General features: G+C 37.4%; 1 protein-coding gene across 3 annotated transcripts in view; it reads right to left on the minus strand.

The window, feature by feature from the left end:
• Window positions 1-20,368, minus strand: part of SLC41A2 (solute carrier family 41 member 2) — a 57,417-nt gene that overhangs the window by 13,335 nt on the left and 23,714 nt on the right. For all 3 annotated transcript variants that reach the window (XM_054212270.1, XM_054212260.1, XM_054212279.1), the window contains 2 exons: window positions 14,170-14,317; window positions 13,522-13,601 (listed from right to left, as the gene is read on the minus strand). In XM_054212270.1, the coding sequence (XP_054068245.1) occupies window positions 13,522-13,601; window positions 14,170-14,317 (228 nt within the window). The remainder of the gene's footprint in view (window positions 1-13,521; window positions 13,602-14,169; window positions 14,318-20,368) is intronic.

Raw genomic sequence — 20,368 nt, forward strand, 5'->3', positions numbered from 1 at the left:
ACAAGTGGTAAATTTTCAACTATTTTTTTCCTCTAGTAGGCAATATTTTTGCAAATTCACCAACTTCCTCCACGTTTACCACAGTCTCCTACACACAAAATTCAAAGAGAAACATCTTTAGAATGTATATTAGTTATAGACAGGCTAACACCAAGCACCAAAGTAAGTCAAAAAACTTGGTCTGCAATTTAGTGTATCACTGGATATTTGGAATATCCATATTGGAAATTTGGATAATTGGAGATCAGTTTTAAGTCATGGTAAGTGCAAAAGATTCCTCCAAAACGTTCAATGTGATGCTGTCTCATAGGTTAAGCTCCCTTTTATTGCTCCCTCTTCTTTGGAAATCCCTCTTGGAATAACAGAAGTACTACACAGTTATGCCATTGCTGGATTACCTTCCTAGGCCAGTATTGCTGGCAAGTACAAATAACGCAAAGCAGATGCACTCGCTACCACTCGCTACCACACGCATAAATGCAGATTCCACACACAGAATCGTAGGGCTGGAAAAGACTTCAAGAGCTAATCTATCCATTCCCCTTTGCCACAGAGCAGGATTAAATATAATCTTCTACCATTCATAATTCAGGCTGAAAGGACAAGTGTCTGAATAACTAATTTTTAAAAGAATGGTAGCGATGGAGATTCTACATTTTCCTTGACAACTGTTGATATCCTTCCCAATAGAAAAAAAGATTTCTATGAAATGAACCACCCTATGGCACGAAGAGAAGTGGCTGGCATTGTTACAAGGCCACTGTCTATAATCTTTGAAAAGTTGTGGAGATCAGGGGATATCCCTGACCACTGGAAGAGGGCAAATGTCACACCCATCTTCAGCAACGCATTTAACAGTTTCCCACAGCTTCCTCCTAGACAAACTGGTAGATTACAGACTGGATGGGTAGTTTGTGAGATGAGTCGGAAAATGGCTGACAGGTTGCACTCTGACAGTGGTGATCAATCGTTTCTACTCGGGCTGGTCGCCTGTCACACGTGGGCTCCACACTGTTCAACATCTTCAAAAATGACTTGGATGATGGGATTGAAAGCACCCTCACCAAGTTTGCTGGTGACACTAAGATGGGTGGCGAGGTGGATGCGTCCGAAGGGAGAGCCATCTTATGGAGAGACCTGGACAGGCTGGAAGAGTGGGCTACCAAGAACAGTATGAAGTTTAACAAGGCAAGTGCAAAGTCCTGCACCTGAGACAACATAACGAAAAAGCCCAGTACAGGCTAGGATCTGTGTGGCTGGGGAGCAGCCTTGCTGAAAGGGAGCTGGGGGTCCTGGTGGATGAACATGAGTCAGCAGTGTGCTGATGCAGCAGCGAAGGCAAACCAGATCCTGGGCTGCATCCATTTCTACTTGCAGAGATAGAGACATGATCATCCCACTCTAGTCAGTGCTTGTCAGGCTGCACCTGGAGTACTGTGTCCAATTCTGGCCCCCACAATTCAAGAAAGATGTGGACAGAACGGAGAAGATCGAAAGGAGGGCCATGAAGATGATCCAAGGGCTGGAGAACCTGCCCTATAAGGAAAGACTGAAGGAGTTAGGTCTTTTCTCCCTGGAGAAGAGAAAGCTTATCACAGTTTTCCAGTGTTAAAGGGTCGATACAAAGAGGACGGAGGCTCTCTTTTCACAAGGAGCCACATGGAGAGAAAAAGGGGCAATAGGTACATGTTGCACCAGAAGAAGTTTCGTATCAATATAAGAAATTTTTTACAGTGAGAACAATCATTCGCTGGAACAACCACCCTAGGGGACATGGTGGAATCCCCTTCACTGGAGGTTTTCAAGAAGTGACTGGACAGGGTGCTTGATAATCTCACCGAGGCTCCCTTACCCACAAAAACCTTTTTTGTCCAACCGGACCAGATGATCTTTTGTGGTCTCTTTCAACCTAGGATGTTCTATGAATTTTTACTTTAATGAATAGAAAAACAACTCAGATTGTTACATCTACATTATAGAACGCAGTGGTGCTAGCATAAAATTTTCCTGTTGTTATTATACTCCAGAGTTGTCTACTTGCATATCAAGCATATACTTTTCTTCCCCCGCCCCCGACGTTTACATAGCAATGGGCTGCTCTGGGAAGATATGATTAGGCAGAAATAATGCAGATCTTGTCCCAACTTAGGAAGGAGAAAGTCTTTGTTTATTGTAGTTGAACTGATTTGTTTATCTGATGTTTAGGGCTTTGTTTGCTTGCAGAACAAATATCTGTGGTCACCAGAAGACTATACTTGTGAAATTCCTTTGGTGGGTATGGAGTGGCTAAGACAAAGATGGAATATTGAGAACTCAAAGAAGATTTCCTGCCTCACCACTGCTTAAAGGTAATTAATGGCAGGACTTAACAAGGAAGTAGCACTGTAAGCAAAAAGCTTCAAATACAAGTCAGGAAATGAGATATTAGAAAAAATCATGGAGTTGGCAGAAAGGCCTGTTCATGAAATTTACCTGCATCTTCCCAGTCAGAAGATATAGGGAAAAATATGAACTACCAAAAGGTTGAGTCAGTCTTTTAGCAAAGAAAATTAAAATAGTAGTAGCTTTTTTTCAGAGAAACTACGGAAAGAGAAGTAAAATAAGAGATTCATATAAACTACAAAAGGTGTTTAAACAAATTTTTAAAAAAATCTAAGTAGCGTCCACAGTCTGTCTTTTCCTTGAGAACAATAAGTTTGAGACTTCTGATTAATGAGAATAAGGTATGGAAAGGGAGGCAGAGATAAAATTACGAATCAATGCACTACATTTGGATGGGGATGAGATAATTTCTGTGACTGAATTATGAAAAAGCTGTTATGTAAAACTGCTTCTTAATAAAGCTACAAAGCTGGGGATGGTGGCATATGACTAGAAAATATGTTTCTGCTTTAAAAGTTTCTGCTTTAAAAAGAGAGGATAAAAGCAATCTGGGTAATTACAAGCAGGCTGACAAATGATATAAAACTGATATATTCAAAACAATATTAAAAGAAAAAATTCATAAACTCTTATCTTACTATCTCTATCTATTATAGCACTATGAGAAGAAATAAAAGATAGAAGTAAATAGGGCTGTTTTTCAAGGTATGCTTTGAGGTTTGTAGCAATGCAACCATAAACCATGTTGGCACAAAAAAACAGATTTCAAGTATTTCCTAGGAGGTATGCAATTTCCTCTTGTGACTGATAATTATCTGCTTCAACAAATTCAGTCAATCAGAAATATGACAGATGATCTGGACCTCTTTCCCTAATTAATAACAAAGGAAACTGCATGAGAGAAATGAATTAAGGAAAATGGAAATCTGCCCATTTGAAATGGCAGTAAGAAACCTGTCTGGACAACAGTGACATAGACAAGTCTATGAAAGAACGTATGAGATTGGTTGTCAGTCCTTTGATGCATCGCTATTAATCAAAAATCTTTTTACTTTTAAAACCATCGTTTAGAGAAAGTATGCCCCAAGCCCTGTTGTGCATGTAGATAACAAGAAAAATGAAGGAAAAATAGTAATAGTGATTCTAAAACAAACTGGACAGCTCTGGGATGCTGGCAAAAAGGAGGTGATATCTGCTCTGCAAAGGAAGCTAACACGCTAACAAAAACAGCCAGTGTGGGGTGTGATATCAAGAGGTGTAACAGTCTCTTTTCTATTTTAACTACAGCTAAGTTGAACATATGCAATCTATTTTAGCTAACTGGAAATGCAATATTCATATATTAAAAATATTATTTTAAATTTCATTTGTTCTTAGTCTCAATAATCTAGTATCAGTGCTATGTGGATATTTTTAAACTCACAGAAGACAGGCAGGTGTACTGACGTGTAAAAAGCTTCTAGAATCCGTATATCGCTCTCAGTCTCAACCAGCCGACAATGTTGGTGATGGTGATGGACAACAGCAGTCACGCTGTCTTTTAGTTCTGTCCACCCATCTGCCAATTCTTCCTTCTAACTTTTTTTGAACCTTTGGGCCAATTTCAACCACATCTGAGACAAGGATTCCTAGAGATACTATCTCCAAATCTGGTTAAAGAAGCTAACAAAAAGGAAGCAGTGGCCAAGTAAATAAAGAGAAAGATTCAAACTCGTGCCCTCAGTGAGACAAAGGCAGTGATATGAGCTGTACAGTTAACAGTATAAGCAGGCCAGCCGGCCAGTAAGCACCTAGCTTGGAGTTAGGCATGATGCCTCTTGCTCAGCCAGGAGTTCAGTGACACAGACGAGGAACGATGATGTTGTGGAAAGCAGAGGGAGAGTGGAGAGAACGCTGTGAACAGCGGGTATTGCAGGGACATGAGGCCACAGGGAACACAGGGGCTTGAAAGGGCTATCTGGTGTTCTAAAAACTCAGCATGGAATCAGGTTTCATTATTCTGCTGGTCACAGAATGACTTGTATAAAGCTGTGCGTGCATTGAATGAATCACTTCAATATGTACAGAGATACACAGTTTGTTCTGTAACAGCAGTTACCGTGCATGTGAAGTTATCTCGGCAGTATTAGATTAATCAGATCCCTGCAAGATGCAGAAAACAGATAGAACTGCGTAGGTTGACAAGATGTCAATACATAAAATTGATAGCTTCTCAGCATCCTCTGAATGCGTAACACGGTTGTGTGCTCAACAGCTGCTCATATTATGAGAATCTCTGTAGACGTTTATGAGGACTGTTACCATGAACATTTAAGTCAGGAAATTTTTTTCCTGGAAAACAGTATTTCAGTCACCATAGCAAATACTTTATAATACAGACTAACTTTGTTAGCTTCTTTTCATTCTCATGAGAACTACAACCCAGAGGAAAATAATTTATTTCAAAAGTAAAATCCTGCAACTGTTACTACATTCCTCTCAGAACAGCAGATGTGTTTAACTTCAATATGAGAGTGCTACTTTGTCAATAAGCAGAAGAGACGTTGTCGGCTAAAGTGTGAAGGATGTCACACTGACTTACAACATTAAAAGAAAATTGAAAACCTCATCATTTTATCGAGCCAGTTAAGGGCTAAGCAAGAACAAATACTTCTTCTGAAAATTGTTATCACAGTGCTTTTCTGTCTAACAAGCACAGAAAACCGTATTCAAAGTAGAGACAAAACCACGTCATGTATTTGCGAATAGGCCTACAGGCACGATTGTGTTAATCATTATCTGGAAAAAAGATTTTTTTCTAATAATAGAAGTCACCATGCTATTCTGAAAACCACATTAAAAGCACTTTACATCAATGCATCTTAAAGAATATTTCAAAGCAAAACTGTGTCTCATAACCCTCATTACAGGTAAAAACAGAAGTTAAGTAAAACTGGATGGGTTTACTGATGCAGACTAGTCTGAGACTATCCAGCGTTCTGGGTAACACATTGGGCTGTTTTTTCCCTCAGATCTTATACTGCATGTTTTAATAAACAGGGCAACATTTTCCAGGGAAAACTGTGAGGAGTGGCTGATAAACCAGAGGGTTGTACTGGGATTCAAAGGGCACTGGATAGGCTGGAGAATTGGGTCAAGAGGAATCTCATACAGTACAACAAGAGGAAACTCGAAGTCCTGCATCTGGGTAGGAATAATGCCATGCACCAGTACAGGCTGGGAGCCGACCATCTGGAAAGCAACTCTGCAGAGAAGGACCCTGGAGTCCTGGAGGGCAAGAAGTTGACCATGTCCCTGCAATCCACCTTCATGGCAAAGAAAGCCAACAGCATTCTGGGCTACATTAGGAAAACCATCACCAGCAGGACAAGAGAGGTGATGCTTCCTCCGTACTCTGCACTGGTGAGGCCACATCTGAAGTACCATGTCCATCCCTGAGCTCCTCAGTACAAGAAATGGACTTAGTGGAGTGAGTCCAACACAGGACCACAGGGACTGTAGCATCTTTTATATGAGGAGAGACTGAGTGCTGTGACTGTTCAGCCTGGAGAAGAGAAGGCTCAGGGAGATCTTATTAATGTATATAAATACCTGAGGGGAGGGATGAAGACAAGGGAGCCAGGCTCTTCTCAGTAGTACTCGCCGACAGGACAAGAGGCAATGAGAAAAAACTGAAACACAAGGTATTCCGTCTGAATACGAAACCCCTCACTTTTTATATTGAGGGTGGTTAAACACTGGAACAAGTCGCCCGGAGAGATTGCGGAGTCTCCATCTGTGGAGATATTCAGAACCCTACTGGACACAGGACTGGACAACCTGCTCTAGTGGACCCTGCTTGAGCAGGGGGTTGAACTAGATCTCAAAACGTCTCTTCCAACCTAAATGATTCTGTGCTTTTATAAAAAAGTAAATAAAGTCACCTCTTCCTTCCAATTCTATTTTAGCTGTGTTTCTAATGTGCAGAGCAACCACTACTTACTTATTGCTTTTGAAGAACAGATGTATCCACCTAGACTTAGAAAATGACTCTAAATTTTGAATCTTGAGCAGACAAGATACTCATCTTCCTGTGATTTTCCAAGGTAGCTCACTGTCTTTCAGACACCATTGGGAGCTCCTTGCTCAGGGTTTTAGTTTGTCTGCAGGCCACGCACCCAGAATCAAGGTGTTCCAAAGCCTAAGTTGAGAGTAGATGCAGCCCTCTAACCTATCTGTAAGTGTTCCATGGGTAGAATTGGAATAAATTAAGATGCAGTCGAATAATATGACTATTGTTCTTCCTCTCCGACGTCTAATGCAATGCTACAGAGTATTGCCTAACTAAACATCACTTTGATAATTTGCTTTATCCCTAGCATATAATAAATACCTGATAGTCTTATTTAATATGCACTATTCAAATCTTGGACTGAACAGAGACTTACTAGCTTTCTTTCTGCTTTTCAGTGGTGCTTGTCACTATAAATTGGAATGCTTTACGAACATTAATGCATTTATTTTTAAAACATATCTGTTGAGTGATATTTTTGTACTCTCTGCAGAGAGCATTTTTCAGTTTTGGATATCCAGTGTAAAATACTTAAGTCTTTTTTTTCCCCAAAATGTTTCAGTATTTGAAGCAGACTTCTCAATTATTTAATTTGTACCAATAAATGTTTAGTATTTCTGTGGGTCACATCCAGAATCTTTAATCAGGGATTCCAGAAAAAGAGAAGAATTAAGTTATTATTAATTATAAAAAGTCTGGTTTAAGGTACTTGTTTAGCACCAGGGGAGAACTGTATGATAGGTAACAGCAATTTTTCCAAAGCAGTATTCAACTACGTTTTTTGTAAAGTCACTTCCTCTCCTCTCATGCTTTTTTCTTTTTCTTAAATATATGTAAACAAAGAAAGGTTCCTGCAGAAAACTGCCTCCTATGAAAGCACTGAGACCACAAGATAAACCCTACATATTCAGTTTTAATGACCAGTGCCATAAAAGTTCACAAGACTATAAAGAACAGCTGTTTGATGTGGCATACAAATAATTGTGCAGGAATGGCAAACCATATGCATATCAATTCATTGAGATTAAAGATTTTTAGCAACCCAGTTCTACGGAGAGAGATTAACCAGTGACAGAATACCATGTTGTTCCCAAGCACTTACAATATAGCTTGTGCAATGGCACAAAAATCAATTAATACCCACCTAAGGGAAGAATAAGGCCAATGCAATTCCCAAACTGATTTTTCCTGTAAGTCTATCAAGAGAAGAAAGGCAAGAACATTCTCACTTTTGTGCACTCCTGCATACAATGCACAGTTCAAAATAGTCAATTGTGCCAATTAGTCTTTCTGCAGTTCAACAACTTGCTTTTTGATGTCATTTGTATTACAAAAATGAAATGAAAAGGATTTGCCTTAAAAATCATTTCTTTCTTATGCCTAATTAAATTTTTTTCTGTGATTGTCAAAAAATGAAAATATTCTAGATATAATTTTGACATGGAAAGTAATAGTTACTGAAATCTTATAAAAAATTTACGAGTGAGACATAAAAGAAAGAACACACATCTCTAGTAGCATAGAATACACAGATTTACCTGTACAGGCTAGCATTGAAATTAAATATCCAGAATTAAAACCCTCCTCCTTTTTCATGTGAAAATAAAGACTGAATTATATTATAGAATTGTATCACCATTTTCGTACAGTATAGGTGCCTTCTGAGACTAAGACACTCTTTCCAATTCAGGATGCAGAAAAATTAATTTCCTACACAGCTAAATTGCTCTACTACCATACAGGTACACTAATGCTTTCCCTTGTAATTTACAGAGGCAAATTTCAGAGGCTCAACTGTCTGAGACAACGGTGATCTAATCAAAGCACTTCTCTGTTGTGTGAAAGTTGAGAGTACAACTGTGCTATAAGAGATTAAAATATACAAAATTATTAAAAAATGCATTTTCTTTTTTGAAGAGGAATGGTATTTGGGTATTTTCTTTCCATATTCTCCAAAACACACAATTTACAGCAAAAGCTCTCCAAAAAACCTGAAAGTCTGTCATTCAATTTATCCTACTAACAGATAAAAAAGGTATGGTTTGGGGAATATACAATGTAACGTTAACTTTCAGTTCCCAGACAACAGACCTTCAGTAAGTTTTGTGTTAGATTTTCTCATATGGATTTCTCATATTCCTTGTTCTACATTTATTCCCTCCAGATATCAAGTAATCTTACTATATGTGCAGCCAAAGAGTAAGAAATACTACAACAGTTTTACGTTACCCTTAAAGAGTATTGCTTCAAACCAACTGCAAAGGCAAATTTTTCTATATAAAACCTGCAAAGTATTTCTGATTTTCAGATGTTTTCAGAATTAGTTTGCAGATCCTCCATTCTACAAAATGCATAAAAATGGGGTAAGGTCTACCAACGTGTTTGTTACTATGCAGTAACTCCTGAAATGCAAATACTTAGAAGACATCTCACAATGTTTTGTCTAAGCATACAACGAAAATGGGAAGAAAAGTGGCTCCATCTGGTAACTGCACTGTTCATTTCTGCTGCATATTCAGAGGCATATAATTGTTTAAGGCATTATCTTTTTTCTGCACAAAAGGAATTCAGTTACTTGCAAATTGCAATTCCTGAGCCAAATTCAACACGCTGTGATGCTATAAGAGGATTTGCAAATTTTAACTATCTCATCCATTAAAAAACATAAAGATCAACTTCAGTATCTAGGCTGAAGCACAGCCACGCTTGGCCTTTGTTATTTTATTCAGAACTTCAGCACATCAAATATAAACTACTCGAAATTTAGATGTCTGTAACTACCACAATGGCCAAAACCACAAAATTATTTATTTATTTTTAAAAAGCGGAGTTACAATTTAACCCAACCAACCATAGAATTAAAAATAATTATTCATCTCAAGAAATGTGTTTAACAAGGGAAAATTGGAAAAGCGATGGTGAAATACTTCTGGCTGCCAGCAGTAAAGCTGACTATAAATGCCTGTCTGCTTAAGAACTATTTTAATATTCTTGGCAAATATTTGCAGTTATTGTTAATAGGGGTAGGAACCTTTGAGGTTGCTCAAATTCCAGACCAATATTTCTTAAACTAAAAGACTTCTGTCTCCACACCGTAACATATGTGATGTAAGTAATTTGTCTCCCATCTAAGAATATGCAAGTCACCTAGACAGGACCAGTCTGAAAGCTTCTTAAAGACGCGTACAGGAAGTCTAACACCTGACAGCTTTGCAGGGCATACTGTTCAGGATTTCGAGATACAGCAAAAAAACCCAGTGACATCTTGAAATCCTGGACAAATCTACACTGTCCTCAAATTTTGTCTGGACACAATCCCAATAGGTTACAATATTTCTTTCAGGTTTCCCTGGTTTCTTTCAGGTTTTCTGTGTCACAGGAGCAATAAACTTTGAGGTAAGTGAAAGGAAAAGGCATCTGAAAAGTGTTTTGAGGGGAAAACCTTCAGCTCCTTTTGCTACTTAGGCTTACAATGAGAATTCCAAGGCCAGGAAAGCACTGGTAGAGAAAGCTTTCTGCAACAGTAATCTTTAAAAAGCCATCTGTTAAGTGGTCTAGCGCACCTTTTGTGTCAGTAATGAGTGTCAACAGATGTGCTTTTTTAACTGAAAGATTTCTTAAACTCCAGTTTACTACACTATACTGACCAGCAATATCAAAAGGTGCCACTAGAATTATGAAACCCAGGAGAGGCTAATCTAACAGCAACCCAAAAAATCACCTACCTACAATTTCCTTTTCCAGGAGGTGTACCATAAAACAGGCCAATTCTGCATCCTCTACACAGAACATATTTTCTCTACATTTTCCAATAGAAATGCCACTTTCCTTAGAATTCTGAGGGTTGAGGGGGTTAGCACACGCACATACAGCACTTATACGTTGCTCCCCTCTGGTCTTTTGTGGATGAGGGAAAACCAGAATTCCTTAGTGCTTCTGTTGTTGCACAGTGGTACTGCAAAAGCATTATCACATGGGCCTTAGGCTAACTTTACTTTACACTACTGTTACAAGACTCTAGTCTTGGCCTATTAGGCTTGTCGTGAGATTGTTATGAGCTCCAAAATGGAGCTCGGTATGAGGTTTCTCTTCTTACAATGTAGAGTTTAAGTTTGGGATAATAGTAAAGGTCTGAAAATATGGACACGGGACTTGATGGTTCATTACTAGTCACTGAAGAAGTTTAAACTTTGAGAACTAGGAAAAGACTGCTTTACGCATAACAAGAAAAGGAGCTAAGCATGAAAAATCCAGATGAACAATGGAATGTGGCTTGGAAAATAACATTCTCAGGCATTGTGTAGCTCTCCAGGGGGCAGATGGCAAAGGCTAAGAGCAGTCCAGAACTGCAAAACTTCTTATGAAAAAGCAACATTTTGAATGCGGGTGGTACAATCATCACAGGAATCACCACCACAGGACCACTGTGGGAGTGCCACAGCTACAAGCATGCCTCTTGCCGTCCCTGCCTTCTTGAAGGACTCTTTCTCTCTCTCTCTCTGTTCCAATAGCCCCAGCTTTCCCTCTCTTCCACGTGCCTTATTCTTTGAGCATCTTTCCATTTGGCAGCTAGTCACACAGCGCTATGTACAGCTTCTGGCTAGTTCTTTTTCTCTAAAGATAGTTCAAAAGAATGTATGCACGTTGCCTTAATTCTGTTGAAAAACTTCTGAAAGAAAATAACAAACAAAATGGTACATTTACCCTTTTCTCTAGAGGCATGTTTATAGTAAGCTGTCATTCTTAGTAATTGAAATTATTTACTTAAGTCCAATCATTAGCTAAAAATGTTAAAAAAGGTAAAATGTAAATACACAGGCAATCCAAGTCTTGCAGCCAATTTCTGTGAAAGAAAATGACCTTAAATAGGATGCACAGTTCCACTTAGAAGAGCAGTCCATAACCGCTACAGGGTAAAAGACCATCATCATCATTGCAACATCTGGTAGGAGCATGAGGCCTTGAGACAGGCATGTATCCATGAGACCTGTATCCATTGTAGGTAGCAAGTCCAGAATAAGTGAGTCTATAGAGAATAAACGAGTCTATAGAGAAAATCCAGAAGTATTCCGGTACTGCACTGAGGCAGAAATAGAAGCCTATGGGGAAACAGTAAGAAACAATCACCAGACAGTAGCTGGCTATTGTAATCAAGGGATGTCATCTAGGAAAGCAGGACCACTGGTAAAAGTACTGGTTTGGGTACACCTTCCTAAAAAGAAAAACAATCCTCTTCTCTTAGGAAGCAAATCCAGAGGGTTACCAAAAAGGACTATTATAAAAAAAGTTACAGATGCGAAGTGGAAAAAAGTTGAAGATCAACATGTCTGCCCTGCTCTTGAGGTATCTGGAAATCAAAATGGAGACACACAAAAGGCAGATGCAAGTACTTGCAATTTTGAATTAATATAAAGGTAAGGCACAGGCAAGAAAACATAAAGGCTGAAGTGTAAAAATTAATTTACAGTTAGCAAGGAACACAAGTAGTAACTGAAATGCAAAAATAAGAAGAAAGGAAATATAGAGCCTTAACAGGAAAGAAGAATGAGCAACATGCTCTATGGAAGACTGAAATACTCAGTTCCTTTTGTCTACTGCCTTCATAAAAGTGGTGATATCTGATCACAGACTGATATGTAGTAGGGCCTCAGGGTAAGTTAAATTTAGTGCATCCTTAGAGAGCTAGATGAACAGTCCACGAATTATCAGTGATCACTTTTGCAAACTGATTATCTTGGAGGTTAGAGAATACCAGAGGGCTGTAATAGGGAAAACAGAAAATATATCTTTAAAAAGGGCCAAAAAGGATGATGTGGGGAATCTGTATAACAGTGACACTTATATTCCTACATAAGCATTAGAACAAATTATTAAAAACACAATTTATATGCATCTAGAAGATATGAAAGCTGTAAAACAAGAGCTAACATGAATTTGCCAAGAACATGTTTCTGTCAGAACAATACAACTTCCTCCTCCAACTGAACAGCTTGCCTGATGGCCACAGCAATAGATATACTAACTCTTAACTGTAGTAAAGCTTATCAAAATGTTTTGGTGCTATCCCATGCTACATTTCCCTTAGCAACCTCTGGAAAATTAACTATATCACAGCAATGTGGTTCAAAACTAAAACTTGATGTCCACATTAACATTTTATTATCGATGTGGAAAACAACTGGTCATAACTCATTTAATTGATAGCTTAGAAAACAGAATAGAATGTACACATATGGAATTTGCAAAGCCCAAGTTAAGTAAAAAACACTTTGTACACCAAAAATTAGAAGTCAGAATCACCTTGGTAATTGGAGGAATGGTTTAAAAATCAACAATACATAGAAGTGCAAAATAATGTAAGAAATTAAATAGAGAAATAAAAAAGGGGAAAATAACAGCTAGGCAGCAATACAGTGGGAACAGATCTGGTGATTATAATTATTGCAAACTAAATATGCATCAACCCTGTGATACAAAAAAAAAAAAGAAAAGCATTTTCAAACTGCATCAGTCTGATAAGATATTAACTATTCTTATAAAATTTGCATTGTTGTTATCATTAGAAGATAGAGCACAACCTAATGACCAAATTTTCACAAATACATTCTTACACACCTGGAAAGTGCATACCAAGCATGGGAAACAACACACATTTTCCTTGAGAAATCTATTTACTTGCCTGTAGCATTCCTGTTAGGTCTTATATCTGTGTACATTACATGTAAATAGTAAATTGCTGTTTTGAAAATTTGTCCTTGGATGTTCATAAGCAAATCCTTTGAAAAAACTGTTTACATATAATATTTGATCATTTAATATTTTAATATACTACTTCAATATTTACAGTTTCCGTTTCTTAATGCATACTTTAGGTTCCTACTTCACATTCTCTATCATGTTTTAATGGTTGTAGTAAATAAGATGAGAAAGCACTCCTTAAGTGTTCAAAGAAACAACTGTTGGCATCAAAAACTTGAAATTAATACACCAGATACTAATTAGCATAACAGAAATTTACTGTAATAGACTTTTCTCAAACCAAGGTATATCAATTGATATATAGTAGCACATAATCCTGTCAGTCTTACCGTTAATTACTGGGGTATAAACAACAATTCCAACTAAGTTAGGATCAGATACAGTTGTGTCCAGAATAAGGCCACCAATACTGAAAAACAAAGTGCAATATTTGGAATAAGGCAAGTAGTTACATTATTTAGTATTTCAAAACTTTTTTAGCAATCTATCTTAGAACATCTTCAAGCCACAATTTTCTTCTCAATTTACCTTCCCCCCTGCTATTACCTCATTCTCAGCTACAGATTAACATTGCTCTAGTTATTCATATATTAAAATTGACTTATTGTATAACAAAGACCATAGAATTTCAGCCAATCACTCCACTTTTAAGATTTATGGTTTTCATTTGACTAAATAATCTCTTAGATCTGTGTATAATCTTGACTGGAAACTGCAGGAGATGAATAGCTCACCATTTCCTTCATTTGATCCGACAAACTCCTGCACAGTCAATGCCAACAGGCCACTGCTGCCTCCCCCACTCATTCCCACCTGTGATTTAACTTTGTAACTTCCTCGTTTTGCGAAGATTAAAGTTTATCCACACTCGACGTTCTAGAGGCTCCTTAAATGTTTCTTTTAAGTACAATCAGGTGTTAAATAAGATGTAGAGACACAGGGCGACTATCAAGATGAAGCAAGACAAATAGACTTACCTGCTTATAACCATGGCAGTTATAACAGGCTCCCATCCTGAATGGAGAACAGTTCTGGTAGCTGGGTGTTTGGCAGCTATGACAATCCCCATCGGAGTCAGAGCCAAAAAAAAGGCACCAACCAAAGGAGATACATAGTAATATGTCTCTAAAATAATAATACAGGAAAAAAAATAAAAAAAACGGTTTTACTTTCAAGACATTCCTTTAAGTTTTTCTTAATTTAGAACTCTCAAATAAATTCTAATCTATATTAAGCAATTGAGGAATTTTAATGGTCTTTATCATTACTGTACCTAAAGTTTCAACTACTGCACTAAACAAGATGGTTAACATCTGCCATCTGTGATGACTGTCTCCCATCTTCTCAAGGACAGAACTATCTGTGCAAAGTAGGAATTTTTATTTGATGCTTTATGATAAAAACGCAATAAGGATGCGGAATATAAAACATTATTTTGTAATGTATCTACTATAAAAAAGCAGCTGAATATACTGAAAATGCATTTTGTTTATACACAGATTCATAGCATATGTACACCCCCTTCTTTCCAAAGCACAGATAACGTGGTAATCTTCCCAGAAATAGCATCTAAAATGATGCAAGCACAATGTGTAATATTGAGGCATTTCTATCAGTAGCTCAGTTGTTTCATAACCTGTCTGAATCTGAAAATTCACAGCCACAATTCTGCTGCTTGCACCTATCCATCAGAATTGCATCGTATTTCATGGGAACACAACTGCAGACACCAGTGAGTCCCGTCATAAAGCTGACCTTATAAGGCAAACAGCTGCCTCCACAGAAAGAAGACTATTTTTTCGGATTACTTGTTTTATAATCCCATCCACACAGAAGTATTACAGTGATCCAAGACTTCCTAATTCAATGGCGAGGTAAATAATGGAAAAATTATCCTAATGGCAAATATATATATATATATATAAAAAAAAATTATGAAAACGTTCCACTTCTACATATATTTTGTTTTATGAGAAATGTGGTCATGTATTTACTGTTAAATACATTTTCTCTAAACTTGCAGAATTTGGACACGTCTTAATGCAAAATATATTTTAAATTAACAGGTTGAAGTACTTCATGTAGAACACACACTTTACCAAAGAAGAATATTTAGTATATAAAAATGTATTCTCACCCATGTACTATAGCTTATTACAAAGGCTGCAAATTCAAGCAATTACTACTTTGATGTTATCTTGGTGGAGCTAAAATTACTCCTGGAAGAATTGCTGTAGGGTTTTTAGAAGTTACTATCCTGCTGCATTGACTGGTAACTACAGAGCCAGCAGAGCCAGCAGAAAAGATAGTAAGATACCTTTCACTGGGTAAGCGAAAAGCAGAAAGCTATTAGAATGAGAATGAGACAAAGCCCAAAAGAGAAGTAATTTTTTCCTTTCCTTATATAACTATTCTACAGTATATTATCTCCTCCTTCCTTTGTGGTGCCTTTTTTTCCTCCCTTCCCTCTTCCTGTGAACTCCGAGGTGAGCCTAATGTTAAGAGTTTTTACTCAAAACAGCACACAAAATACGCGATTCCTTTATTTGATAATTATAGTTTTGTCTTATCAAACTTACTAAAAAGGACAAAAATGTACTGATGTAAAGTTCTTGAACTACCTACTGCCCAGGTAAATACATCCTTCCCCCCACTTGCAATGAAGAAAGATCTTTATGTGTACTAAAATCAGTCACATAGAAAGGCATCATTCATTCTACACCTATTTATTTAAAATTTTGAAACTTCTCTCTTTTTCCCCTCTCTTTTTTCCCCCTTTTTTTTTATTTCCCAAGACATAAATCATACTGCATCCCTGCTACTTTTTCTTTCTCCTTCTCTGTCTGTTCCTCTCATATGGAACCAAGGTGAGGCATTAGCATGTACCAGATGCCCAGTAACTAATGTAAAGGACAGAATGAGAGACTAGCTTTAATGTAGTAAATTTAGTAAAATATAAAAGGGCACAAAATAAGTTCCAAGTCTGCCACATTTTTGGAGACTTTGCCAATTTTATTAAAAGGTGAAGTCTGCTGGTCAGTAAAGATCCTCTGTTGCAAACAAACATTGAACAGCAAAATACAGATGTAACGGTGAGCATTACTCAAATTAATCACTAATTTTTTAAATTCTTTCACTTGCACACCAACAATTAGCCCACTGTACTCTTTATTACAGGACTTCTACCAACACAGGAAAGGAAATTAAAGTTAAAAAAAGTATGCTTTTACAATAATTTCTTTTTTAATCGCACTAACAACTAAAGAACTTGTTAGAACGTGTTCATGAAAAAAGGGAGAGTATTTAACTATCTGCACCAGTCTTCAAGCTTGCAAAGCTAGTCCAAGAATGTAGGCCAAGAATTACAAAGAATACTGAAAAAAAGTAAAATATATCATATAATTCCTTTCTTCTGATGGAGTGGGGGAGGAAAGCACACATAGATAAAAATGAAATCAGTCCCACAAATTAACAATGAATACAAAGCAAGAATTATTTAATAGGAAACTTCTAAATAAATAATAACTATGTAAAATATAAAATATACATACACTTGTCATCTTTCCACAGAAATGTTTTGTAAGTTTAAAAAAAAAGGGAAAAAAAAATATGAGAAGACAGTCTCACTAGTGTATAATGATTCATGAATTATAACCAAAATAAATATAATTTATATCCACTGTGCAACAGGACCATTTCAGAAGTTAGCAAGTAGCCAGAAGCAAGCGCAACTTTACAAATCTTAGAAAACATGACTAATGCATGGCTGATTATCAAATCTTTCACTAGCTGAATTCAACATATTTTAAGTTAGTTAACAGCAGCTACAGGAAGTAAGGAAATATGCATCCATAAAATGGCACAAGCTGTCATTTTTAAAGCAAACAAAGCAAAAGTTAGATGAACTTCCAAGAGGGTGAATGTGTGCTTTATAGCAATAAAACTACAGTGCACAATGATATAAAAGATAATGATATGAAAAATGCAAACAGTTTTGGGCTTTGGTTTTGGTTTTTTTTGTTTGTTTGGGTTGGGTTTTTTTGTTTGGGTTTTGTTTTGTTGGTTTTTTTTCCACATTAAGATAGAACTTTCAAGACTACTCAGCAATGGCTTAACTTTGTTCCTTTGAGTCAACAGTCAACAGCAAGCGAGAGGAGTTAATTTTTTTGGCCTTATTGTTCAACATTTTAGTATGTACAAATGTCTTAATTTCACCATGGAGAAAAGTACAGAGAAAACCTACAAAACAGGTTTTATACCTGAGTCCTTTAAACAGAGTTAGACATAAAACGGATTATAAAAGCTACCCCATTGTTGCAATACTCCCACAAGTTTCTTCTTGAAAGAGCAAAAGCCAGGAGTGGGGGATCTCCAAGGACACAGCCCCTCTGCTATGATAATATACTTGCACTTTATTGGGATTCTCTGTTCTAAAGTGCTAGAGGGAATGATAAATAAACAAATAAATAGGTCACCAACCATCCCCATGTTGCTAAACAAGGAGGAAATCAGGTATATATATTAATCTGTTTACAAGTTTTACACCAGACAACCGAAAATCACCCTGCCCAGGTTTTTTAAGGCAAAGATGATGTAAAAATTAAGGCAAGGCAACTGCTCCCTACCAGAACTTCAAATTCTACTGCCTATTAAGTTTAATTAAAAACAGAACTATAGAAACAATTAATAGTTTAGAATTATATTACAGAATCTGCCACAAGTGAGCAACAACAGATGCCAGTTAACTACAAGACCCGTGAAACTACTCAGCTCCAGCCTAACTCTTGGGAATAGAGCACAGAAGAAGAAAATGTATTCTACAACACCTGGAGAATGGGAAGAGGGAATAAACGACCCCTCTTTTGGGGCTCACTTCACTTCATTTTTTGATAGATTGACAATAGGTAGTTTACGTGGTAACTCAACCTGGCTCTGCTATAGAATTTGTAGCATCCCACAGTGAAAGATCAACTCCTAGAAGCACTCAACTCTTCAATGAGCTTCTGACTGTGACTTTAAATTAGAAAAGGAAGGAGGGAAGAAGAAAGATTCAAGGTTCTCAACCGAGTCCTTACTGATCTTCATTTACTTTAAGCCCTCATCCCTTCAGTAAACAGGGATATAAATTAATCTTCTAGTTCAGAGAACTCAGATGCTTAATGTTTTAGTCCTTGTGCCGGGCATCTACCGTGACTTACTGCTCAGTGCAGTGCCACTGAAAACAATGCAACCTCTAGTAGGAATTAGAGGTAAATTGGAAACATGCTACTTCAAAGCAACTGGGAGGGACCTGAAAATAATAATGTGAATCACACAGTTTGTCTTCGCAACCCGGATCCAACATGCACGAGAGGTAAATGCATATATATTTAAGCCACATTCTGTGAGAAAAACGGAAAGCTTTAAACAACGTCTTCAGATCATAACTGACAAATGACAAGCACCACGGACCTCCACATTTAATATACTGGGTCTTCCTATTCCAGAGCATTCCTCGTGTTCTATTCGAGGAACCGGAGCAGGATCCCCGCGACGGTCCTGGGGAGCCCTCTAGTGCTTTCCCCCAGTTATTTAACAACGATTCACAGATACAGTTCTCAGGGAGTTGTTAAGGGAGAAAGAACTGTTAACCTTTTACTATTCGAATGCCCATGTTTGATAGCTTTGCCATAATTTTTAAAGCACTCAGATGAACTTTTAAGAAATTATATATATAATGGTGGCCGAACAAGATGTTTGATTTGGCCCTAGCCTGGGTAAGAATCCTACAGTTCTTTTCCCTGCCTCTTCTCAGTATGTCATGAAGCACCCTCTCAAACCAAAGGCTGAGCACAGCTGTACAGCTCTGTTACAAACAGAAAGTTTGTACATAAATAATTTCCCCCTTCCAGCTTTCTTATCTGAAAACAACTCTTCCCCTGCAGAAAGGAGCCAGAAACTTATACTTTGTTTCAGTATATTTAAGTAGTTAGGCTAATAAATCATAGAAGAAAATAGTTAATTCAGAATACAGTTCAGACACGAATCCCACCTGCTTCATTACTAGCCCATAAACTCTGCGTTTCTTATAAAATTCCCATTGTGTTTGCTATTCTAGAATTAAGAAAGCAGGGAAACAACCGAAAGAACATTAAGAACATCTGTGCTGGGTGAGGCCAAAGGTCTGATCTAGTCCAGTATCCTGTGCCTGACTATGGTCAATGGTTCAGGGTTGCAGAAAGGAGAAAAGAAAACGGCAAGTTTAGTGCTGCTTCTTTCAGTGTGCTCTGCCAGCTTCCGCTGCTGTTTGCCTCAGGGATTGCATCAATCCATTTTCTGTTTGCATCTGTCTGTTCAATACTCAATGGATTCTTCTCTGATTAATTTATCCAAATAGTTTTCTAAAATCACTTTGGTCCTCTTAATACATCAGGGCAGTAAGTTCCACATCCCAATCACATATCTTGTAAAAGAGTGTCTTTAATGTTTTTTTAACCTGTTGCCTAATCGTTTTCTGAATGCCTCTTCCTTGTCATTCACAACTTTGTATACTTCTCCTGAGCTGAAGCTACTCCATACTTCTATTCCATGTTCCTATTTCATAGTTCAAATACATGGCTCTTGGAAACCACGCATTTCCAAGGGCTTTGTGGTATGTTCTGAATTTAGAAAGAGTCTCTGTTTCCCAAGAGAAAGAAATAGAAAGACATTGAAAAAAAATATAAAGAGCAGAAGCAGCCATTTTAGCAGTAACCAGACAATTACACATACCACAAAGAGAAGTATTTCCAGAACACCATACAGAAAGAAAGAAAATTGGGAATCACTCTTAAAAGCATACTTCAGCGCACTTATCCTTCCCCGACACATGTGTGGGATCTGCTTTTCAACTGCAGTGGCTGACTAAAATGTGAGTGGCCATGACAGCTGTAAAAGTAGCAAAGGATCAGTTCGACCTGGCCCCACTCCTTTTTTTATTTCTCTGAGATACATTAGGCCATCTGTAACTAGAGATGTAAATTTCTGGAAATGTATGAAAGGAAGAAAGAAGTCCAAGTTTCTTTCCCCATCTTCTTTTTGGGGTTGAGTGGTTTTTGTTTGGCTTTTTAGATTTTTTTTTTAAAAGAAAAAAAGAAAAAGAATGTTTTAGAAGAAACCGAAATATTGGTAGTAATTAGTTACTCCTTTAGAAAAAAA

Source organism: Rissa tridactyla, chromosome 1, assembly GCF_028500815.1.
Source record: "Rissa tridactyla isolate bRisTri1 chromosome 1, bRisTri1.patW.cur.20221130, whole genome shotgun sequence".
NCBI classification, from domain to species: Eukaryota; Metazoa; Chordata; class Aves; order Charadriiformes; family Laridae; genus Rissa; species Rissa tridactyla.